This window comes from Abramis brama (assembly GCF_963993115.1).
Source record: "Abramis brama genome assembly, chromosome: 2".
NCBI classification, from domain to species: domain Eukaryota; kingdom Metazoa; phylum Chordata; class Actinopteri; order Cypriniformes; family Leuciscidae; genus Abramis; species Abramis brama.
The window spans coordinates 39,143,241-39,169,693 of record NC_139964.1 but is presented as its reverse complement, the minus strand read 5'-3'; the positions used below and the strand labels follow the sequence as shown (position 1 = coordinate 39,169,693).

Below are 26,453 nucleotides of genomic sequence, written 5' to 3'. Positions count from 1 at the left end.
CCGTTTTCTATTGTAGTATATTTTAAGATGTAATTTATTCCAGTGATGGCAAAGCTGAGTTTTCAGCATCATTACTCTTAATGTCTTAGTCTTCAGTGTCACCTGATCCTTCAAAAATCATTCTAATATGATGACTCGGAACTCAAGAAACATTTCTTATTAAAATCAATGCTGAAAACAGATGCACAAAGAATGCATAAAGTGGGTCAAATTGACCCGACATGCTGTGGTTTTTGAAATATTAATCAATAATCAACCCTCATCAATGGATGGGACCTATTTACATTTTTGTATCATTACGTAAATAATGCATTCCATTTCTTATGGAATTTTGACTCAACACAATATTTTTTTTAAACATTTTTTGGCAATAATAATATTTATTTTCTTGAAACTTTTATGAACTACTACTACAAAAAAACAAGAACAAAACACTAAACTTGGTTAAGGTATTTATCTGATAAAATATTTGGCAAAAAAGGAAAACAACAGGTTTGGTAACACTTTAGTTTACGGTCCAATTCTCACTATTAGCTAGTTTCTTATTAGCATGCATATTAATAGGATTTGGGCTGATTATTAGTACTTATAAAGCACATATTAATGCCTTATTCTGAATGACCATATTCTACATCCCTTAATCCTACCCAATACCTAAACTTAAGGACTACCTTACTAACTATTAATAAGCAGTAATTAGGCAATTATTGAGGTAAATGTCATAGTTAATAGTTTGTTTATAGTGAGAATTGGGCCCTAATCTAAAGTGTGACCACAGGTTTTATTTTACTAAGCTCGCATGAAAAAGCGTACATTGACTACAACATAATCAGTTATTACTATTTAATTGGTTATCTCTTGTTTTTGCATGTGTTCATAATTTCTATGTCATTGTGTGATGAAATATCCCATAGAAAGTCCTATAGACATACAATTAAGGAAGGACCTGTGCCATAACTAGGCTCTCTTTAATTGGGCCAGTAAACACCCTGGCAATAGCATAGCAATGTCCTGGTAATCACCCACATTTTCTGCATTGTGCTAAACCAAGAAGCAAGATTTTGTAACAATTAAGCCCCCTGGCCAAAGGAAGCATATACTGTCATGTGCAACATATATCAAACCACTGTCATGTGCAACATATTTAAATTTGAGCCTGGTTGTCCGCTTTGTGACTCATTTGATTTTTAAACCGCTACAGAGACAAGGGCATCATTGAGATAAGGCTTTTACCAAAGGCGGGTCAAGTAGAAGCAGATGTCTATAATTTGGCTTAAAAAAGGGGGTTTAAAATCTGGTCAAAATGACTCAGAATGTTTTTTTCTTACTCACTGCTCAAGGCTAAGCCAAAGCCAAAAATAAAGAGAACAACAAAACAAAGTATCTCCTTCAAATACAATCAATTCCTTGTCCATCTCTTAAAAAAAAAAAAAAGATACGTAGGCTACTGCCAATCCAAAAAAATGGCAAACTTTGGCTGGATACCTGGTGCTTTCTGTTTTGTTTTTGTACATTTGAAGTCATAAAGTGCAGTGGTTTCAAGCAGAACACGACAATGAGGGTTGAACCTGTCAGCATATTTACAAACTTCTAAAGGTTTCAAGAATGTTCTATGGTTAGCCAAAAAAAAAAAGAAAACATGCAAGCGCCACGACAGGGCAAACAAGACAGACAGTCAGTGAGCTCATAGGAACTCCACAGTTCTTTTAATCAAAACCAGCTCTTGTAAACTCACTCAGCCTTTCTGATATAGAAAAACAAAGAGGTCTGCTCCCTGCGTTCGAATCTGAAAAAAGGAGGGTAGAAAAACGTTTAGCCTGTTCTTCTTATCAGATCAGACGTCTGACAGTATGTACAGCTGAGCGGTAGATGGCATATGCTTCTCAGGGTTGACCACGCTCGATTAAACAGCTGGGGAGGGAGGCCGAGGGGGCATAATCATACGAAATTTGTCTGGCCAGAGACGAGGGAGCAAGAGATTGTGGGTAGGCCGGGTGACCTCCACCCCTCCCGTTAACAGCGAGTGTTATTGGGCAGGGTCTGTCAGAGTGTAGTTGTCTGGCTCTGACCTAGATAGTGAGTGAGTACACTGTATGTTTACTGTGTCTGAGTGTGTGCAAGAGTGTGTATGGGTTTGTGTGTGTGTGTAGGGGGGGGGGGTCAGTAGTGTGCCCAGGTGTCAGGAGCTGGAGGAGGCAATGGCACACGGGGACACTGACAACCACTAGCCCGTTAATCCCTTAATAAAGTGCCTGGAGCCAGATTGAGGACCGGGGTCATTTAGGGGACACGCAGTCTCACAACACACACACATACACAGCAATGCACTCTCGAACTGGGTTCAGTGACGTCAGTAACTGCTTTCAAATGCATTTGTACACATGTACTGTACGTAGAAAGAGTGATGTAGAAAGCGGGTCATTAAGAGGGAGAGAGCACAACCCTAATCGGCAGTGTTTTGAAAGCATCTAAAATAGCCAGTGTGTTAGATATGCAAAATTATCATGAGTAAATAAATGTGCAAATACAGAAAGGAAAATACAAACAAACACACACTGAAAGCGCACTAGTGCAGGGAGGTTAAACCAAGGCTGACCAGTGTCAACTATCTGTTAAGCCATCTGGTCTATCAAAGATTCCCGCCTGTTAAATCTCTCCTGTGAGCTCTGACAGTCTTATACCCAGTACAGATTCATGGAAAACAAATAGAAAACACAGACACATCGATTCTGTGGACAAGTGGTTAGCACATGTGATACAGACCTGTTGAGTTTGGCTGCTCATGTGCTTATTCCCCGGTAGAGACATCACAACAAAATTGGTGCAGTGTTAAATAAAGCCTTGAAAACCTCCAAAACTCATATTCTCCACGGATGTTTGCAGTTTCAACAACTGTACCACGTCTCTTTTGGTTGCACGGGATGAGAACACTTTTTTTTCTTTTTTTTCTTGGGTCAAGAAAAAGTCGGAGTGTGCAATATGCGCTTGAATCTGAATAAAGGATGCTTTCCTGTTACATATCACAGATACGCACTTCAATAAGCCAAAAGAGTGCAGGTTAAGGTGTTTACATGCCAGGAGAAATCAGGGTAATGGGCAAAAATCTAGCTGTGTCAATCGGTTTATGCTTAAGCCATTTATGACGCCGATAAAGGAAAATGGTTTAATGCATTTACATGACCACGCGCATTGTAGGCTTACGCATAATAGGTTTAAAGAATGTGCATGTAAATGCATGATTTCCTGTCTCTGACAACGAAAGGTGGGAGAGATAAATTAATACAAGCAGCCTAATATACTGTACCTGCTGTCTGTGTCCTTAATGTTAATCAAACAACAAAAGACGAAGAGAAAATCAATTACTGCTCTTAACTTTTGTAGCTTTAATAAGAATCATTGTATATTAATTCATGCAGTGAAGACTAGTATTTTATTTTTACATTTAATTATTACATTTCTGTAGTAGTGAGTTTCTATATTATACCTGAAAAAGTACTTTTTATTTTATTTGCATCTTTGTTTTACTGTATTTGACTTATTGTTTGTAATTTGCTTCTTTTTTATTAAAAAAAATAATTATATCGTTATCATGATATAAAATTACTCAAATACGAATTTTGTCATATTGCCATATTGGTCACCCTCCTAAAGTCATCAATACATTGCAAAATCTAAACTGTAGTTTCTTACTGATGCAGTTCTAAACTGACTGTAATTGATGTAAAACCTTCACTGGATTCTTTTTTTAATCAGCATCAAAACATTAGGTTAAAATTAAAGGTGCTCCAAGCGATGTTGGGTGAAGTCACTTCTTGTTGACGTTCAAAGTATTGTCAAACAAAACGGAGGCTAGCTCGACCCTCCCTCCTCCTAATCCCGTCCCCTCCCCCTCCCTTCCGTGCTTCCTGAAACAGTCATGAACCATTTAGAAAAACCAAACTGGATTTACCCACCTGTCCAGCAAAAACAGAGCCACCTGAATTTCGGATTGGAAGCCCTTCTGCTGGCGGAGTTCTCGCCACCTTTTGAACGCTTTTCTGATGTAAATTCAGGACTTTGCGCGTTCCTTCTCCTTTTCCCTCTTCTTTGTTATTTGTTCATCGGAACGTGGTCTCTTTGGTCGTGTGTCGGCCATGTCAAAATTCTCAAGAATATACATTTTTAACGTTAGTCAGTGGCGTTGTCGTTGCTAACTTCCCTCTTCATGCTTCTCTCTCCTCCACTCCCCACACCCACCTTCATGTGCACGCGCACTAACCCCCCAACCCCCACCCCCAAATCATTCTTGTCGGTTATTGGCTGGAACACTGTTTGTTATGTTTCGTGGTCCAGGCTGGACCAGTTTGTTTTTCTTGCCGTTTGTGGAGCCTGGACTGTCTACAGAGATCGCGTTTTTTTACAGTGTGTTCAGGGGACAGGCAGCTAGCAGATAGTGAGGAGTTGTTTGCTGTATGTGACAAAAAATGTTTTCGCCTAAAAAACGCCTGACATCGCTTAGAGCACCTTTAATATGACTTCACATTTCTATCACGTTCATCTGTCACGTTCACGTTCACGTGTAATGATCGCACGATGCAGGAAATCCAATAACAAAGTCTTTCCTTGGAATCTCCTGTGATACAGGAATCAATCTCATATAACATTACCACACAAACACAAACAATACCGTACAAAGGACTGAGGACTAAAGGGCTTAAATACCGGTACACAGTTAACAAAGGAACTAAATGAATCACAGGTGAATGTAATCAGTCACTAAAGAAACTTACTAGCAAACAGAACTCAGGTAGAGCAGAACAGGGAGCAGAATAAAAAAAAAAAAAAAAAACGAAACCAAAACCAAAACCAAAACCGAACAAGACTGTTTTGCAAGCTTTTTGAACAAGCTTTTTGCTATTGCTATTATTATTACATTTTAAATAATACTTAATTGTTAATTTTTACATGCAGTTGCTTGAGCCCAAATTAACTGAGAAACTGCATGTAAAAATTAAAAATTAAAATAAAAGTTATCAATAAAATTAGGAAAAGGAAAATTAGGAAAATGCTGCTAAAAATAGCTTTAGACAGCATTTAGCATGTCACACCACAGGACATGTAAACTTGAAAAAAGGATTTCTTGTCAACTACCTATAATTATATAATGTGTCTTTTTTCACCCACCAGTATTTCTACATCAAACATTTCAGAGGCGTCATATAAAAAAGCGATGAAGGTTGGTGACAAAGACATGCGGCGCAAACTTCATCACCCTCATTTAGACAATGAAGGCATGAATCAACCATCGTTGGCACCGCATCCGTTTGGCATACTAAACAATATGACAGCCTCAAAGCATTAGTCATTCAACACATGCAAACCCCACTTGTCACATGCACTTTGATGCACTGTACAGTAGCCTGAGAATATGAATTTGGAGATGAGACCGTGAGAGAGAGAAAGGGAATTGATGCACACAGAAGAGATGCAAATAGGGAAAGGGGGTGGAATCGTGATGAAGTAGTTGAAATAAAGATAGAACATCGGGATTGGTTACAATGTTTGACAAGTGAACAGTCAATTAGGCATTTTATTCTTGGAAAGATTGCGTCTTTAAATTTAGTCCATTTTACAGTACCACTGGCCTTTAAGGCAGATTAGTTGGCTAGTCGATGAAGCATCAGAGGTGCAGACACAGAAAAGAAAAGAAAAAACGAGAGTTAAAGAGGAAGAAAGAGACTGAGAGGGTGAGACGGAGGTGGAGGAGGATAGAGAATGAGGTTGTCATTCTGCACTACGTCTCCTCTGGCCCGACGGAAAGGATGACCTGCTTAGACACGAGGTGAAAAGTTCAGTTGCTTCAAAGAGGTCCAGAGCAACCGCAACCCGCAAAGAGACAAGGGAGAGCTGATCCCAGACCAGCGGCCGAACAGCCTCTCAATAATTCAGCACATCATGATGCAACAATCACCTCAGCTCAGCCGGAGAGAGAAAGCAAGAAAGAATCAGTGCTCCACATGCCCCTGAAGAGGCTACTGGATGGATGCCGGGGTGTGCGTGATGCAGGAAATGGTCAAATGGTTGTGCAGGCTTCACAGTGGTTTCATTTCATGTGGAGGTGTATCTTCACTCAAGATGGTGAAAAGACTGTCTTTTTGCAGTCGTAAAATACATGCGGGGTAATCTTTTAAGCTGGGGATGGGTAAAGGTGGTCTACTAGTCGTGATCCAACAACCAAGTAGTCAATTGTTTGAGGGGTTTTCTTCTTTTTTTGGTATGGAGCATTTAACGGTCATGGTTCAAGTGATGAATTTGTAAATAGTTTGTTATGCTAGTTAGATGTTTGACAGTTTGTATGGTAAAAGCCTCTTTAAGACATTGTGTCACTAAATGCATCTTTTTTATATAGCCTCAAAGCACAACTTTTATAACAAAACAAAGATTATTAAGCATAATCCGTAGGTATTCATGTTTTGAGAGGACTATTATGGGCTAAATCTAGCCCATTTGTAAAAAGGTTGAATATTTGTCAGTTACTCTGTTAGAGAGTTATTATATGTTTTTGCATTCCAACCTATGCCATTTCTTAATAATTAATGAACTATACATGCAAACGAATGTCTTTGGCCATTGGCTGCTGATTTTTCAGCGTTTCATGCCACAACTTCCTTTAAATCAACTAGTCCAGAGGTTCTGAAACTTTTCAGGCCAAGTACCACCTAGTCACCATCAATGATCACCCTAAAAATATTTCAGCATTGGTCAATATGAGATCTTTCATAATTGCATATTCTAACTAATATCAATATTCCTGTATTTCTGACAAAAAATCATCTCATCTTTTGACTGGCTCTTTGCAATGGAAGAGCCCTGAAAAAAACACTTGCACATTTATAAGTTTTGCAATCCAATTCAAACACACTAATACCTAATAATTAAATGTAATCTTTAAACTTTCCCTGTCTATTTAGAAGCAATTGAACTGCTCTGTCTGGTTTCATTATTGATGTCCTGGTCAAAACAGTGCTGAATACAGAGTTTTTCAGTGAGTCAAAAGCAGACCGCTCTTTAAACTCACCAGCACAAAGACTTTAAGGTCAAACAATAATATTTCACCTTTTTGTTGATCGTCTCAGTTTTTGGCTGTTTCCTATTTTTGCACAATAATAAAATAGACAATATACTGTGCAAATTTGCAGGGTCATGTTGTGTACTACCTGATGGCATTCCACCATTTGAGACCCTATGGACTCATCAATAAAATGTTTTTCAAACTACACTCTTAGATGCTGCTTTTTCCAATGCTAAAAAAATCTCGCTGTCAAAATACATTTCTTGAGTAATCAGTTCTAAATTTCAGCTCATTGGATTCCAGCTCAACTAATTCCAATTTTGAGGTTGGATTTGTGAGGTCACGGCCACTCATCAGCCTTCCGCAATATCTCTAGATAGCAAGGTTCCTGTTGTTTTACTCCTGAGCTCTGTATGATGCCTCTAATTGGCTTTCGGTATAATAACAAAGGCCAAGAACCTGGCAGAAAAGATGAAGAGATGACCAGGTCAAGAAACAATTCCCTTGAGAAAAAGCTGCAATTGTATGTAGCTTTACCCGTAGGGACAAATACAGGTTGCGTTGTGGAGGATAAGAGGATGGCAGTCTTCTCTAAGGTCCTGTGTGCCCCCCTGGTGCAGCACCACATCATGGTCCATCTGTTGAAACCCAGGAACCATCAGTGCAGAGGGACTAACACGGCAGTGGTAATTAGCCCCAGGATGCAAACAGCTACCATCAAACAGATGTGGGAGAAGTCGACACATTGTTAACTGGTTTTAATGGGGGGTGGGTGGGGGAGGTGGCCTACTTTTATTTGCGTGTGATGCAACACCTCAAAACCGGAAAGCTGCTATCTACACTGTTACCACACTGTTAAAAAAAAAAAAAAAAAAATGAATATGTATAAAAATGTGTCATTGAGTTATGTAGGGTAAAGACTAAGGTTGTAGGCTAATCAGCAGGCAGTGTGCTAAGCTAGAATGCAGAGCAGTTAGACTGCAAAACCTAACCTAAATAAATAAAATCTTCACAAAGAACAAGAAATTTCACAATCAAAACACAGGAGTACGGAGGAAACCATGGAAGAAAAAACAGATATCATGGCCATGAATTTGTTCCCTCATTTTAGTTAAATCATGGCCGTGTTGTCCTAATTCATTCTCTCGCTTTTGTTAAATCATGGGCATGCTGTTCTCGTTCTCTTGTTTTAGTTGAAGCATGACCACATAGTACTAATTTGTTCTAATTTGTACTCATTCGCTTTCCCCATCACATAACAGATCAGAAAAGCACTTATTTGAAATAAAAATGAAGAAATATTTGAAAAAGTGGAAATAAAGTGTCTACCATGTGTCTAATAATTGAAAAAAAGTGTTTATCGGTTAGGATTAGGTGTAGGGAGGGCTTTATTGTCCCAATAAGGCGGTATCCATTTAATAATTTTAATAAAAATAATAATTTACACTCTGTTATTATTGCATACCGTTTAATGTACAACAAAACTGAGGTGCAAATAGTATCTACTCCTATTTTTAACAGTGTAAATAGAATCTATCGCTATTTTCACAGTGTAAATAGCATTGCTATTAGTGCAAATACCTGCTGCCTTCTTTTATATTTAGAACGGTTTTTAGAACTACCGGTATATCTTTATCGTTATAATTATAGTCCTTGGTGTGAATGTTAAAATGTAATTTGAATTTAAAGTCTTCTAAAGTTGACCTCTAAAATATTGAAACGGGTTTCATTTGGTAATATCATGCCCGGGAAGCTAAATGTAAAGTTCTACTTCTCGCTGCAGTTTCAGCTGACATTCTACATTGCCGTCTGTTGTTTTTAGAACAATGCAATGGCGAGCAAGTCAAGTATAAACACTTAGTGAGCGCAGTGAGTTGAATGCGCAGCCTGAGTCTGCGGAGATTTGCACAACAGTGTCAAGTGAAACTATACACAACCACTACAGTACACAACCCCCATTGCATTTCACGTAAAGCCATGCTAGATGGCCTTAAGAAGAGTGAGGGGGTTGCTGAGACATCAGCAGAGCAGTGTGCTTATGAGCAAATGAGCCGGACGGAGATGACCTTCCCCTAAATGACCTCTCAAGACTGCACCACTGCATCACACACACAAGACCACAGACGATGTCATTGTTTCCATGGCATTGATCCCCAGCCTGCAGCTAGCGGAGCGCAGCTATTTAGATCCACTTGGTTGCATGTCTGCATGCCGTTGTGGCTGCGCTGAGAGAGATCTGTGAGGCCATGTCGTGTAAAACCGCTTCAGCTTGACAACAAACAGGCTAATTGGTCCCTGTTCCTGGCCTCTGGAGACGGAGAGAGAGAGAGGCTGAGGAAACACATCCTGGAGGTGGGGTGAGCGGGTAAGAGGCTCTCGCTCGTAGTAGTTCTAATGTGGGAAGTCACGGAGACCTCTCAATGAGCTTTTACGCACACACATAATGCTCAAAAACAACGTGAGTGAAGCGTACTCTCTCGCTTTCTCGCGTCTTAGTGTTTTCCATACTCGTATATGCTCGGTTCTCTAGTTCACGGGCACACTTTCACTCACTCTCAGGGGAAACGTGACCTGGGGCTGTGCAGTCAGGAAGCACACGTGTTAAAACCAGCTCTTTCTTGGCACGGCTGAGTCACGCTGAAGTGTAAGGCATCATGGGGAGGGAGCAGCAGCAGCTGGTGTGTGGTGCCCGTCAAATACGCTGCTTTAGAGTGAATCACTCCCTATCATCCTCTGTAATGGACTACTCTAGATATCTCTCTCTCTCTCTCTCTCTCTCTCTCTGGCAAGTGCTTTTCTCACTCAGTTTCTGTTTGTTTCTCTCTTTCTCAACCCCTTTTATTACCTTGCAATCACGTCTAAAACCCCACCTCTGTGATCTCACAATTATTGTTTCTCAAGACCTGATGATAAAGAACTATAAAAAGGAAGATGTGTTTACAAATTACAAATACTTTAAAATGGTCAGTTTTTATTGAATATTGCACACAATTATATTGTTTATTATAAATGACTCATCATTGCATATTATTGTTTTTTTTTCTTTTTTCTTTAGTTCAGATGGCCTTTATTAACCCCCTGGAGCTGTATGGATTACTTTTATGATGAATGGATGCACTTTTTTGGACATAAAAACAAGGACCGCCATTCACTACCATTATAAAGCTTGGAAGAGCAATGATATTTTTTAATATAACTCCCGATTGTGTTCGTCTGAAAGAAGATAGTCATATACACCTAGGATGTCTTAAGGGTGAGTAAATAATGGGGTAATTTTCAATTTTGGGTGAACTATCCATTTAACATCCCTCCCTCCTTGTAAAGACATCTTTTCTCTGATGATGTGTACACTGGCAAGATTTGAGGTTTTACTCAAATTTATGTCACAATAGGGGGGAAAAAAATCATGTTGATTTTAAGACTATCAATATTAGGTGAGGGAATCTCTCATGATTCAATTCTGGATTCTGATTCATGGAATCACTCAAATGATTCCTGAAACATCTACATGTTCTGTTATTGATTACTCTGCGGTACAAAGGCAAAACAGTGACTACAGATTTTCTCAAAATTGAGTTCTGATAGGAATTAGGTCTCCAGTTAAAAATTTTACCATTTTTTAACCCAGCTCAAAGTAATATAAAAAAATTAAATAGCACTTAATTTTTTGGAGCTGTGGCTTAGTGGTACATATGGTCTGACACAGTACTCATGTGAGTGACGCATGTTTAATTATGGCTGGCAACGCTATCATGTTCTAACACACTACCCTCTCTGTACTTTGTTATCAATAAAGTATTTTTTTCCACAAATAATCACTCCAAAATTTCCATCTTCCAGAGTCCATTTCAACCACATTTATACACAAAGTGTATGTGACAACAAACTACTTTTTAGTCCTGAACTTTTTTCAATCCCCTTGTATTGTAGAGTTCAAATAAAGATTGGACCAGCGGCCCAAAACAGCTATCAATGGGTTTATTTTGGCAGAGGACTGACCAGGATAAAAAGCACATTGACTGAACAACATGAAAAGGAATTGACCCTCTTCCTTCTGCCCAGAAAACATGAGTGGAATGGACAGCAGCAAGTCAGAGAGGGAGGAAAGAAAGAAAGAAAGAAAGAAAGAAAGAAAGAAAGAAAGAAAGAAAGAAAGAAAGAAAGAAAGAAAGAAAGAAAGAAAGAAAGAAAGAAAGAAAGAAAGAAAGAAAGAAAGAAAGAAAGAAAGAAATACAAACTAAAGACAAAATTTACCGACAAACAAGAGCAAATTTAAACGAATGCAGGATTTAATGATGACCTGACAGTGTTTTACATAATTTTACATTATTATTCTATAACCTTTGTTGTACTGTTGCATTAAGGTTATTCTAAATATGACCTAAGCAATGTGTCAAAGGAAATATACAGAGAATGTAAAGCACACACATCTCTTACACACACCCACTCACTCAATCCTCTGCCCTTTTGAGTTTCCTCAACAGTATTCGTGAATTCAACCGCTGATAAAGCATGCCTGAAAATATACACATATGAGCATCTGCTGACCTGAGAGCTTCATAAGCAGTTCAGAAGCCACTTTGACGTTGATGTCCTGGCTGAGTAGGATGCTCTTGCCCAACATCGGGCTCCCCTCCTCTTGCTGCTTGATGGCCCCTGGGGGTCCTTCTTGGCAGAAGCTGTAGCTGGGTCCTCTCTGAGAGCTCAGGGGCTCTTCCGCCTGGGGCTCCTCCTTGACATAGAATGAACCCTTTAGGGCCTCCTTCTGGTTCGCTGCTGTGGGGCAAAAAAAAGAAGAAAAAAAGAAAAATAGAAGCGAGGGTTTTGAGAACTACGCCCATGTTTTTGTTGATATTTTAATGTGAAGGGTTAAAGGATATCATCCATAAACGTGACTATATTCCATGTCTTCTGAAGCCATATGATAGCGTAAAAAAGAGGGTAGAAAAAAAGAGGGTCCTTTTTTGGGCAACTCACCATTTAAAACAAGTTATCTGACCATTGTCATTTATTAGTTAGTCACGTTTAAGCATCAATGCAGAAGATGATTTTAAGGTTCTTATTTATATTTGCTTGCATTAATAATCCTTTTTAGCACTCTGTCTTTAGCTTCTCAGAAAGGATACCTTCTGAGAAGACAAGATAAATAGATTAAGAAGCAATAGGATACATTGTCTTTTCGGATTTAATGGACATGATCTAGAATAGGCCCAGCAGAAACAATTTTCCAGGCATTTTTAAAATGAATATGGACTATGTTCTTTCTGAATCATCAAACAGTGGGGGCATCTAACAGTGTGTTTAAGCTGACTGTCTGTAATTGTAAAGAAAATGATTAGTAGTGATATATTTCTTCTAGTTTTCTGGCCAGTTTAGATGAAAGTAAGACACATTTCTTTTCTCACTCAATATGCTATAAAAGTGGGCCATTTCTAATCAGGCTTTAATGAATAATTAATATTAAGACATGGAGCCCACTCTTATCAGTGCCAAGAACAGAACACAGGCCATTGGTTCTTTCTGACTCACTTATTTTTTTGTTAATGAATCCAATGACTTCTTTGGTTTTTATACTCATCTAATGATATTTTATTTCCCTAACATTATTGCTAACCTTTTTGCAATTTTCTTAAAAAAAAAAAAAAAAAAAGTAATACATTTCTTCCATGCTAAAAACATGCACTACCGTTCAAAAGTCTATAGTCAATAAGTATTTTTAAATGTTTTTAATCTTTATTTTTAATGTTTCTTTTATGCTCACCAAGGCTGCATAATTTGATCAAAAAATGCAGTAAAACTGACTATCAATTAAATGCATCTTTGGTGAAGAATTCATTTCTTTCCAAATGTTTGTTCCAAAACAGTTGGGTTTAGGGGGGGAAACTATGAAATCCACACACCTATTATGCAAAATACCTGTACAAGGAACAATCAAACATCAAAGATTCAGGTCAAATGAGTTTAAGTGAAGGGTTACAGTACAAAATGTGCAATGCAATAAACCAGAAAGTGTTCATGGTGCATAGAAAAAGGTGAAAGTGCACAATGGATCAGACTAAAAGCCTTTGAATTTGCAATATGACTAGATGTGTGCCTGTGCGGACTCCTATTTGTTTCTGATTTAGATTTTAATTAAAACATGATTTAGTAAATTCATTAAACATTTTCCTTGTGGATATTGTTGGCAGGTACCCACAATGCAGGTGATTTCAGGTTTTAATATCCTTTTAGGGACATTTGTTCCCCACAACACAACACAACCACAAACATGCACATGCTTGTTTTGTATCTTCGTGGGGACTTTCCTTCGACTTCTATTGTTTTTATACTGAGCTGATGATACTTTCTATTTATTAAATATTTTATTTATCCTATAGAAAACAACTGTAGAACTAGTTTGTATACTATAAAAGCCAGATGTGTTTTTAGCCCTCATGGTCTATGTGACTGTGACAAAGATCAAGCGTATCTGAGAAGTTCATGTGGCCACTGAGCAGTTTCTGCTTAGTGGGGGATTTTGAGTAAACCACAGGTGGCTGTGAAAGAATAAAACCACTATTATGAGGTGACATAATGTCATGTCATGTGGAGGCGTCTCGCCTCTGGGAGGGAGTAGATTGTCCTTGGAAAATGCTGTATCTTGCTTCTGATAAAGGGTTGACCATCAATTGGCAGGCTTCCACAATTAGTGAAAAAGGCGAGAGATGAAAGACTTAATTGTATGAAACAGGAGGAGTGAATCTTGCCAGAGAATTAAGTCAGTTGGTTACAGTTGGTAACAGATAAGAAAAAGCCATTATCTCGGATATGTTGCTTTGTTCATGAAAATCTTATTTTGACATCTGGAATTCTGCCTCTTGAGCTTCATTTGCAAGAAAAAGAAGACATTTTTCCACAACACTATCCCCTACTTTAACCGTACCCCAATATCTAACCCTCTCACAAACCATTAAGTATTTTTACGTATAAATTAAAACATTATTTAATTGTTAAAGGTGCAGTATGGAAGGCTGCAAGAACATTGCTTTGGTAATTGTCTGAGTTGGGCTTCTGCTCAGCTCTTTAGCACGGAATAATATGATGGTTCGAGGCACACCAGTGTATCGTAGTCGCAGGTGATCATAATCAGAGCAAATGTAACTATTTGTAATGTAAATGAATTATTTACTATTTGGTGGCGTATGCCAGACATCTCAGATTGCTGCTGCGTGACTGTTTCTAATACAACGGCTGAGGGAGTGATGGCAAATTTGACCAATGTAATCCGTCTCTCAATATATTTTCCTCTTTTGGAAAGTCAAAGAAATGCTGTCGTGGATTTTATATTTGTTGTAGTTTCCGCTCACCAAGTTTACCCAAATATGACGACTTCTGCTTTTGAGAACCATGGAAATGTAAAAAGGGTAGTTGTTGGCTGGTCACCACAATGTAGCTGATTTCATGTACTATACACACACACACACACACACACGTTGGGTTTTCATTCCATAGACACTGATTTTTATAATGTGCAAACAATATATTCTATCCCCTAACCCTTCACCTAAACCTGCCCATCACAGAAGACGTTATGCATTTTTAGATTTTCAAGAAACATCACTTAATGTGAATTATAAGCTGTTTTCCTCTTGGAGACCAAAAAAATTCCCCACAAAGACAAAGATTTCAGATATTACTTGCCATCTTTGTGCCCATAACGTAGGGAATACCAGGACCACACACACACACACACACACACACACACACACACACACAATCTCCATGTTTTAAAATCTTTCATTAACACACACTCTACATTTACTGTCCTGATCTTCATATCACACTATTGTCTCCTGTTCTGTCAGTCTTTTCCACTTAAGGGCCTGCCCCTTCTTTCACCTCCCTCCCTCTCTCACCGTTCCTCCTTTCATCTCCCTTACAGATCAGCAGTGATCACTCACCCCTTCTGTCTCTACCACACTCCCCTCAGCAGTCATCTGGTCTCCCCCCACCCCAAATCCGAGTACATACACCATCCACAACAGCGCTGATCCTTCTCATCAATCTACACGCGTTGACCACCGCCTCACTCCGATGACTCTGATTAATGGTGACGTGGATCTGCGACAGCACCGAAGGTAAAGTCAGGTTAGGGGACAGGACACGACTACGAGCTAAAGATCGTCAGGAGCCATTGGGAGAGTTTGTGACCTTCACGTGAAGAGTGCAGGCGGTGAACGAGGTGGTGGCGGGGGTGGTGTATGTGGTGGCACCGGCTGGAAATGTCACCAGTCAGATGTCAGCGGACGGACTTAGCGTGGTCCGGTCAGCACCTGGAAGGGCATCCTCTAATTAAGAGCGTGTCGGGTCGCGTGTCCTATCAGACAGGGACAGTGCGTGCGGCACGCGCACAAGCACCCTCTCTTTCGAAGACATGCAGAAAAGTACAAGCTGGAGACGTGAGCGCGGAGATACAAAGTCACACCACTCCGGTGACCTTTCGGTTTGCAGCTAAAAATAGAGCAAAATTTCCATTCGAATTCATGTTACAGTGAGTGTTGAATAATTTATCAGCTTAATCCGCCAGCCAAGTTTGTTTTTTTTCCTCATAAGGCATGAATGTCTCCAAAATACCAAAATTAAGCTCAGTAAAAATGAGCACTTTCCGTTTACTGACTGTTTTATTAGACTTTCATAAAGGGGTAATCCCAAGTGCCTATCTTGATATGTCAAATTCTGTTCTGTCATCACATCATCTTTGGCATAATTTCCCCTCATAAAGCTACCTTGGAGATCTTGAGTGGAAGCTGCCATCTCTCTAGATCTATTCACACAGTCAAAGTATTTACAAACAGGTGTGACTCGAATTGTGATCATACAACAGCTTGCAGGAAGTCAAGCCCCTTTTCTATTCTCTTGATTAGCAACAGTGACCAAAGGATGCATCAAAGATGTCAACTTCTATAAACCGGAAAGTCTCACAGCTGGGTCCAATCAGACATCAAACCTTTATGACTTTCTTTATTCTGCGAAACACAAAATGAGATATTTTGAAGTAAGTTAGTATCCAAACAGTTTTGGTTACCATTGTATGGGGGGAAAACACTGTGACCGAGACAGCTATCTTCTTTTGTGTTCCACAGAAGAAAGTCTGTAAAAATCTTGTAGTTTGTGCACCTTATCGGCGTCGCGTTGTGTAGTATGAGTGCTTTTAAGACAAGACAATGACAGACAACAATAAAACTTGTGTGAGCACCATGGTGAGTCATGCAGTCTCATAGTTCTGTAGTGTAAGCTTGCCCTCAGTTGACACGTAGTTGCAAAGTTATTTATAGTTAGTAGAATGTCTAAAGTCGGGGACACACTTAACGACTGTAAGGCTGATTATGAATGTAATTAGATACGACTTACGACTGATCATGCCCAAACGCAGCGAGTCAGAGACAGTTGCGTTCAGTCTGTGTTTAAAATCTTCTCCAGTCGTTGGAAACACTCTGTAAGTGTGTTCAGTTCAGCCTTAGAATGTTTCAGCTAGTCGTTAAGTGTGTCCCTGGCATTAAGTGGACTCGAAATAAAGTGTAACCAGAAAGTCATACAGGTTTGGTGGGACATTTTGGGTGAACTATTCCCTTAAGTATTACAGAGCCCTTTTAGACTTAATTCTGCAATGTAACAAAGATTTTAAAAAAATGTAAACCAATCAAATTAAATAATAAAAAGGATTAATTCATTAATTAATTAGTGAGGGAAACATAGCTTCAAGCGCTACAATGTGATCAACTGAACCAAATAAATAGCAATTAGAGCAGGATGATAAATGTAAAAAAAAAAAGAAGAAAAAAAAAAAAGAAAAAAAGAAAAAAGCCTGATATTTCTGGTCTTTGGATAACACTAAATGTTTTGAAACTGATCAATGACACATTGCTCAGGGTGATTTTTTCAGTGGAGCCATAATATTTATGCCAGATAATATAATATAATATAATATAATATAATATAATATAATATAATATAATATAATATAATATAATATAATATAATATAATATACGGTATGATAAAAAATCCAGTTAAAATAATAAAGGCATGTTTTTAACATTTTTCACTAAATTAGTTCATGGTTAATGTTTTATTTTAATAATTAATGTTTAATTATATCTCAATATTCACTAATAAACCGCAATTTTAAACTAAATAAAATGCCGTACAGGACTTATGTGAACCCATCTGAGTGATGGTGAAAACCAGATACTGATGATTCATTCAAATGTGCATACAAAAGAACTTAAGACCTCAACAAATTAAATGTAAGACTTCATTAAGAATTTTTTTCTTTGTTATGCCATTCAATTTTGAAAAGTGAATTCCAAGACACTTTTTAACATTTAAGTGAGTCACTTTGGTTATAGAATGGTTTTGTCACTTTCGTTTATTTTCATAAACATATTTAGCGCTCTGAACAGCACTGACAATCATATTCTGCTTCTGTCTGAATACAGCCTCTCTCTCTCACCATCTCTACTCTCTCTCTCTCTCTCTCGCTGTGACTGGAGTGAAGCCCCCGGTCAGTGTTAGATCAACACTGGGGCTATCTCTGCTCTCGCCGGTGAGGCTGTCATCTGCCGTTGCTGTCACCTGGCCTCATTTTTTATTTTTTTTGCCTCCTCCTCTCTGCGGGCTGATTCGTTTCTCTGCTGGGCGCTTATCCAGTACCCTGTCACCTCTCACTCTGTTGCGGCGGCCCACTATTGGACCACTTCATTAGCTTTCCACCTCTGTCATGCAGCTCTGCTCCCAGCTCTGACAATTGGTCATCGCCCCTGTCGAGGATGGCTTAACGTGGCAGGTTAAGGGGCCAACAACAGCCAACAGTCTGCTACGGTAGAAAGGCTTTGCTACATGAAGCAGCAAGGGTGCAACTACACATCGCTGGACGCCGGATGCGGCAGGGGTCACTTACGAAAGCAAGTGCCACATGGTGAATGTGAGAAATGGCAGGCAAACCTCCATGATGGGAACAAATGAATGGAGAGCATACAAAAACAACAGGGATTGAAAGCAAACTCCAGTTTCCACTCGTTCTTTGGATTCGCCAATCACAATCAACACCTCTCACAATTGTTTTAGGCAATTATTCGCCCGTGACCAGAGTCACACCCAGAGTCACTTTCTCTGAGAGAAAGAGACAACGTGTGAACTGTCATTATTGAATTAGGTCCAGCAAGCACGTGCAGGGGCCTGCATTTCAAAGCGCTTCCCCAGCTTTCATCTCCAAATCAAAATGTGTATCGCAACTGGATGGCTGACAGACGTGTCAGCGTGGAGGAAAATCAAAGCGGATTGGTCTGAAACTCAGAGGAGAACCAGGCGGTCCAAAGAAATGATAGGCCAATTATGTCAGAGGTCAGTGAGAGTTCACCTCATGTGTGCGTGAGCATGTGCTTTGCCTGGGGAACTCTAAAAGCAGTAGTCTGCTATTTTACACTTCATTCTTCATTCTTCATTTACCTATAGTCAATTCCCTTCCCATTTTTGTTTCTTTTGTGTCTCTCTCATACACACACACACACACACACACACACACACACATATATATATATATATATATATATATATATACATACACATACATATATATATAAATATATGTATTAGGGATGTCCCGATACCACTTTTTGCAGAACGAGTCCGATACCGATACTGTAATTTTTGGTACTCGCCGATACCGATACCGTAACCGATACCTGAATTTTCACTGCATTTGTAATTTTTAAATGTATTAGTAGATAAACCAAAAGATTATAAATCATATTAGTTGGCTTAATTTGTTCATCAAATATATATATTTCTTTCAGTTATTTTCATGCTTAATTAAGCCTGCTAAAATGCATTGTATGAGCTTCTGTACTGTACTTCTGTACTGTCATTGTTCATTCTATTGCTCTATCATATTTTATCTTTCATTTAATAGCACAGCACATATTTAGAGCTGCTTCAGCAGGGCTCAGTGCTGAGGACTGGGTCAGCGGTTCAGATGTTTGTCAAAACCAGTGAAATATCAATTATTTAATCCAATTTTGAGACTACAACAAAAACTAGCAGCCTAATTAATGTGAATTTAAAACAAGTAAGCAGTCAGTAACAAAATAAAAACAATCAATCGAATTACAAATAGGATAAATATATACAATACAACAAAGAAAGGCTACAAATGAAATAAACGCTGGTTTGTGAGGCGCGCGCTTCGGATGTTTGCGTTCATGAAACTTCTTAACCTGCACACGTCCTGTAATTATGTAGGGAACCACTCGTTATACTTAAGTCAGGTAACAGTTCATGTTTTACTTTACTTACATATACGATTTAGTTTTCATCCAAATAACATGTGCTGAGTCGATCAGCAAAGAGCATTCAACAGAAGTGCGCTTCTCGCTCTCTCTCTCTCTCTGTCTCTCTCTCTCGTCAGTTAACGTCAATAATAAGCTAAAGCTACATGCCTCGTTTAATTTCGTTGCCATTGACATCCGACTGAACAAACTTTCCACTAATGTCTGTTTAAACTAAGGGATGTGCTCGACCAGCTCGTGCGTCTTTGACTCAGTTCACCTCGACAAAGCACTCGCGGCGGCCAGTTTCGTTTCGCAAAATGTACGTGGTATCGGTGCGTGGTATCGGCGAATTTTTATGAGTACGAGTACGAGTATATGAGGACAGTATCGACCCGATACCCGATGCCAGTATCGGTATCGGGCCATCCCTAATATGTATATATATATATATATATATATATATATATACATATATATATAAATATATGTATATATATATATATATATATATATATATATATATATATATATATATACATACACATATATTATATACACACATAATATACACATATTAGCCTTTTTTTATCCAACACACACAAATCCTGCCCAATACTGCTCCAAATGATGTATATATGAATGCAGACTAAAGGTTTTTTTTTTTTTTTAAATATAAGTCATTACCCTTTAAATATAAGCCACAGCCTTACATTTTACAAAAAATTGTACATCTATGTTTTAAAGATGGAGCTTAACCGTGAGAAGCAAAAAAAGGATGCATGTCCATTTGCAAAAAGGACATACATTAGTGAGTGAATGAGTAAAGTTTATAGATAAGTATATACTTATCAAATCCAAATTATGCACAGAGAAAAAAAGGCATCAAAGGGAATTAAACAGCACATGCACCTGACCAGGCAACTCACACGAAACTATGCACTTATGACAACTTGGCTTGAGCACATGTCCTGCAGCAGTTCTGTGACCACTGCCATTTTTCCCATAGAAATGCATTTGTTATTACTGTAAATTAACTTCGATAACAGATCAGACTAATCGATGATTAAATTTTGACATGATAAGCAGTCTTAAAAACATGATTGTTGCTCACAGTCTGATGTTAAGTCCAACTTGTCTTTGAATTGTGTTTTGATAGCTGCATCGGAGATGCTTTAGAAGTGATGACTTACGCGACGCAATTTGGAATGATCTCCCCACCCGCATCCGGAATGCAGAATCCCTGACAACATTCAAAAAAGAGCTGAAAACTCATCTCTTCCGTGAGCACTTAACCTCATTAAAAAAAAAAAAATCCTTTTCCTTTTCCTGTAAATTCTCGCTTATCGGGCTTATGCTACTCTGAATAATGCCTGGACTTCGTATTTTGAGCACTTCTTGCGTTGTTTTTGCCTCTTCACGATGACTCGCTTAATTTAGTCCCAATTTGTAAGTCGCTTTGGACAAAAGCGTCTGCTAAATGAATAAATGTAAATTTCTCAGAGGCATTTTCAGCATCCTGACAGTTTCAGCACAACACATGAGAAGTGGCTCTTAGATAATCCTTGTTAAAGTACCACTGCACAAATTATTAAAGGTAAAACTAAAATTAGAAAAAAAATAAATCTAGATAAACTACTTAACTGAGGACTATCTGACCCAGAAGTTTTGCTTCTGTAGAGGAGCATCCAGCCAACAAAGTGCAACAGTGAACTTCCAGAAGTGAAAACTCCAATTATTTTCTCCATAGGGAAATTTTTCATGATAACTTACAAATGTTTTAAAGTCAGATCAACTGTGAGTTCAGAGGTTGTTAATCGATGGTACATGCTTTTGTTGAAGGCATCTGTTTGCAATATTTCAACTTGTTTGAATAATTGTGTTTAACAGCGGAATTCGTGAGGAAAAACTTCATTACCTGTGATGCTGTACAGAAAATTACACCAATCAGAGTCGCATAAAGCAAACCCCGCCAAAAGAGGTTCACTCCCATGAAGCACTGCAAATTACATAATTGAGTTAGTCTCCCTATGCTCTCAAAATACTTAAATATATATAAAGGGTGAATTCAGGTTGAATGTGATACTTTTCCAAGTCATGTCAATGGCAAAAAGGGTCTCAATCAACCTGAATTAATGAGATTGTGTAATGTGACCATTTATCCTATCGTACCGAACTCGTATCAAACCGTGACCCCAAAACCGAGGTACGTACCAAACATTGTAATTATATTTATATGCATGTTTTGCAATAATCTTAAAAATATATTGTTTCTACAGATATAATCAACAACTTTACTATAATTTACTACTACTACTAAATTTCTCCATAATTTTAATTCGATGATGTGGTCTTCAATGCTTCATGGGATTGTAGTTCTTTCCCTCATTAAAGTCTTGTACTCTTGTCTTTTTGTCAGATTTTCTCAAATACTTTTTTTGCTTCAAATAAATCTTTGTAATGTTGTGATTCACCTTGTAGCTAGTTGGCTTGGTTCATGGCTTTTAACACTTTAACAAAGACTTACGGGAAAATTAATGTGGAAAAAACATATTCTGGAACCAACACCACTGAAAAGGTGGGCAGTATAAAGTGCACTAATGCTCCATCTCCTACATGGAACATCTTGCCCGTTTCTAGCAGGACATGTCCACTATGTTTCAACTCCTAGCTTTGCAATGTTGAGGAGTCTATCTGGTCCTCTGGGTCCAGGAACACAGTGCCATGGGCAACAAGGGGTCAATGCAATGAACGCAGACTCTGCATGTTCCACCAAGACGGAGATGAAGTTAACTAAGCTCTGGAACAGTCCCTACGCATCCAGGCAAGAGGTCACGCGATGGAGTTGAGGGCGCTAATCATTTCCAATTACGGATTCCTTTTTAATTATGAATTATGCATGAATTTTTAATTAATCTAATGTTCCGATGGTTTTCATTTTTTTCTGTGCCGAGATCTCAATCTAATTACTCTGCATTAAGCGAGGGAGCAGCGACCCTGTTGCCAACCTTCTGGGTAACCCTTGGTCAGCCCTCTTGGATCAATCTTGCTGCTGTCTCACAATTACCTATACTTTCAGCGACAACAACATGTATTTAATGGTCTAAAGTTTGGAGTTCTATTACATTAACAAGTGTAATTGTGAGTTTTGCATTTTAACAGCTAGATTTCACCTTTGCCCCCAAACTGCTTATTAATTTATACACTCAATAATATTAGCCTGAGCATTAAAGAATTATGATATTGTCTATAACACTCTTCATTTAGGTTTCATTCATTAAAGTTAGTTAGTTAATACATTAGGTAGCATGAAGTAACAATGAACAATACAGCATTGCAACAACAATACAACAAAGCAACACCAGCATTTATTTAAGTAGATTAATGATGATAATAATAATGATAATAATTTCTGTATATATTAATATATTTTTAACATTTCAGGTTGTATAAATTAACATTAACACACTCTACTGTTCCAAAGTTTGGCATCCTTACGGTTTTTTAATGTCTTTGAAAGAGGTCTCTGATGCTCACCAAGTGTACATTTACTATTTGATGAAACATACAGTAAACAGTAATTGTAAAATATTATTACAATTTTTAAAATAGCTGCTTTCTATTTTGATATATTGTAAACTGTAATGTATTCCTGTGATGGCAAAGCTGAATTTCCGGCATCATTACTCCAGTCTTCAGTGTCACATGATCCTTCAAAAATCATTCTAATATTGATTTGACTGATTTGGTGTTCAAGAAACATTCCTAATTATTATCAATGTTGAAAACAGTTGTGCTGCTCAATATTTTTTGTGGGAACCATGATACATTTTTTTTTCAGAATTCTTTGATGAATAGATAAGTTCAAAAGAAACGCATATGTTTGAAATCATTTGAAAATAATGTAAAAGTCTTTACTGTCAATCTGGAACATATTTGTCTGTTAATTCTTTTCAATCTATAGAGAAGCATCCTCTGTATCAAGAAACATGACGCTGAATTAATGTGTAATGCCTTCAACAAGGACTATAACATCAAAAAGTCACTGACTTCTGTCTTTCCTTGGACATTCTTTATGGTATCCTTAAAAAAACCCCACAGGATTAGGAAGCAAGTTGGTATAGTACAGCAATAATAAACAGGCTCTCCATGGTAGAGTGGTAACTGGGGTTAAGAATTAATCATGCACACACAGTCCTGCAGGATCTTGGCTTTGGATTCCCATCAAGCAAGCTGAATTTTACTTCTCGCCTTTGCCAACCCATATTATATTACCAATTCATTAATCCTAAATGCAAGAAATTATGGATAAATGAATCATAATCAAGCATCTAATGCCATCACATTTTACATTGTGGTTGTGGTTAACTGTGATGTCTTACCTGAGAGCTTCATGAGGAGGTCCGTAGCCGTTTTGGTGGTGATATCTGGGCTGAAAAGCGAGGCAGCTGTAGGTCCAGGCCCTGGTGGACTGGATTTGAGCCCCGACAGATCCAGAGAACTACTGCTGCTACTGGGTCGCTCCCTACACAGGGCAAAGGGAGACATCACAGACACATCCCTCTCTTGGGGTTCCTCCTTGATCTGGACGTGGTTCGAGGGTTCATTGGGGGAGGCCAGCAAACGACCGTCGGGTTGGCTCACAGTGGGAGACGTGGAAGCATCTGTGTTCATGACCTGGTCGCCACCGTCCCCCATGAGCAAGCCCTCGCCCTCCTCCGTGTCTGTGCCGGGTTCTTCTTTGACTTTGAGGTCGGGACGAGGGAAGTGCTGATGGCAACGCATGTGCAGCTTGAGGCTAAAGTGGCGGGAGGATGTGAAGGGGCAGAGCTCACACTGGAAGGTCTCCCCTCGGTCTTGGTGCTGATGGACCTGAGATGAGCAACAGGAGAAATTAGAAGAAAGTGTGGAAATGATGAGCAGGAAGCACAGCAAACATGAATCCTAATCTTCTCTATCAATTGATTTGAGTGACAGTGAGAATATACATTTGATATATATTTTTTAATTATTTAAATAAAGATTTGTATGTATTAAGCATGATTTTTTTTTTTAATGAGAAATAATGCAATAACACTTCAAAAGCAAAGACTTCTGTCCAGTGTGAATGGCCTCTCGCTGCCTCTGATTACTGTGGGCTATAAGCCAATAGATTCAATGATATCACAGTCAATAATTTGTTGACTTCTAAAGCCACTTTTTATAATGTCTATTCGATGTTTTCAATCTGCCGCAATAATATACTTCCTTTGAATTACCTTAATTTAGGGACTTTTCTCTGCAAATTTTTATTATTTGCCATATCACGTAATTAATTTGATTAAAAATATGAATTGACAGTCCTAATAATTTTGCATCATAAAAAAATGCATCGTAAAAAATTAAAAAAAATCTGCACCTAGAGACGTTATGATATTTTGTCATGATTTATGGCACAAGCATTTCTGCTCTCAACGATTGAAGTCACCTTCATGTGGGATTTGAGATTGTCTTTACGAGCACAGCGAAAGGGACAGAGGGGACACTGGTGGCTTTTTAAGCCCGTGTGGATCACCATATGTCTCTTCCAGTAGCTCTTTCTCTTGATCACCAGACCGCATACCGGGCACTGAAAGGGCTTTCCTCCATCCTCAGGAGAACCTGCAAAAATAAATAAATAAATAAAATTTTAATTTACTAAATGTCTTTATTCAGTCTAGTTGCAAACACAGAAATGGGTATTCTAGTGCAGTATTCTAGTGTTTACATAGAATCATTAGCACATTATTAGATAGCCCTTTGGCATCAAATAGCATGTAGGCTAAATAGCCTTTCACTCTTGTCACCCTTGCATCTATTCGTGTGAATGAGATAAAAATTGTGAGTTATGATTACACCGATCAATGCCAAAGACTTCTCACAAAGGAAGCCAGACACAAGGATGTTTTTAGTAAGCCGATTATTGTTGTTGGCTCCATATCCGGTGTCCATTAGGGCTTAATTGGTCTTATTAGAAGCTGGCATGATTGCATTACAAATTCTATGAGGGCCTGTCAGGATGGCTTCATAAGTATTCCAGTCGTGTTCCTCGAAAAACATCTGGTAATCAGTGTTTGGTGAAATTACCGCGCTCAGGCATTCATTGACCCAGGGTGTAAAACTTCGAGACTGCCTATTTGCAACAATAAACCACCATCTGTGGCTCAACCTCTCCCGGCGAGATCACTGTGGAAACCACTCGTGAGGTAAAATGACTGAAGGTCTTTGGTATCAAGGGAGAGGAATAAGAGCCGTTAGCTGGTGTTACAAATTTTAATGTCCATTTGGTATTGTTTCATTACTGAATAGATCCTCTTCATGTGACTATCTTACAGATTTCACATACAAAAACACAAGCCAGGTGAACCTCAATTATTATGATTTTAATTGAGGTGTACTTATTTCCTATTTAAAATGTATCATTTGTAATCTGACATATTATAGCCGTTTTACAACATATTTAACTCTCTTGTGATTGTGACTCTGACATTATTCTCTGCGTCTGCAGCTACTTTCAGTCAATCCTGATTCCAAGCCACATAAGTTCAAAAAATTTGTAAAAGATCAGCCATATCTCTTAGGCGCTCAACCCGGAGCCTGTGCTGAATGGAAACTCTGATGGTCGTGCCGGCTCTGGAGCCTGACCTAAATTCTGGGGGAATCTGCTGAGATGGTCTCCAACTGTTCGGGCTATGGGGAGCACACACACTGCCGGCCTCCGTTTGGCAGGCTGCACATCCGCGGGAGATGAGCTAGGTCTGAGAACGTGCCGCCAACTCCAGCAAACCCCCACTGTGCTAACAGACCTTTCCCAGATTCTCCAGCCAACCTCTTGCAGACGAAGCATGACCTTATGGCACTACTAAATCACTACACAGTGCATTCTTCAGTGGTGTAATAAGCAAACATTTAGGCACTATTACCTTGAAAAATAAATACGGTTAAGGAATTTTTAAATGTAAAAAATAAGATAGTAGGTTTAAGATGATTAATGATGATTCAGATTTGTCTCATGATACATTTTCACGGTTTACTGTTACCTATTTTCAGCATTTTGTGCAGTTAATAGAATCTGTAGTA

At 38.6% G+C, this 26,453-nt stretch overlaps 1 protein-coding gene across 5 annotated transcripts in view; it reads right to left on the bottom strand.

Annotated features, from left to right (window-relative positions):
* Window positions 1-26,453, bottom strand: part of znf827 (zinc finger protein 827) — a 77,585-nt gene that overhangs the window by 25,736 nt on the left and 25,396 nt on the right. For 4 of the 5 annotated variants that reach the window (XM_084099858.1, XM_084099860.1, XM_084099862.1 and 1 more), the window contains exons 3-5: window positions 24,823-24,995; window positions 23,738-24,227; window positions 11,600-11,827 (exon numbers count right to left, since the gene is read on the bottom strand). In XM_084099858.1, the coding sequence (XP_083955984.1) occupies window positions 11,600-11,827; window positions 23,738-24,227; window positions 24,823-24,995 (891 nt within the window). The remainder of the gene's footprint in view (window positions 1-11,599; window positions 11,828-23,737; window positions 24,228-24,822; window positions 24,996-26,453) is intronic. The other variant, XM_084099859.1, reaches the window with a different exon arrangement.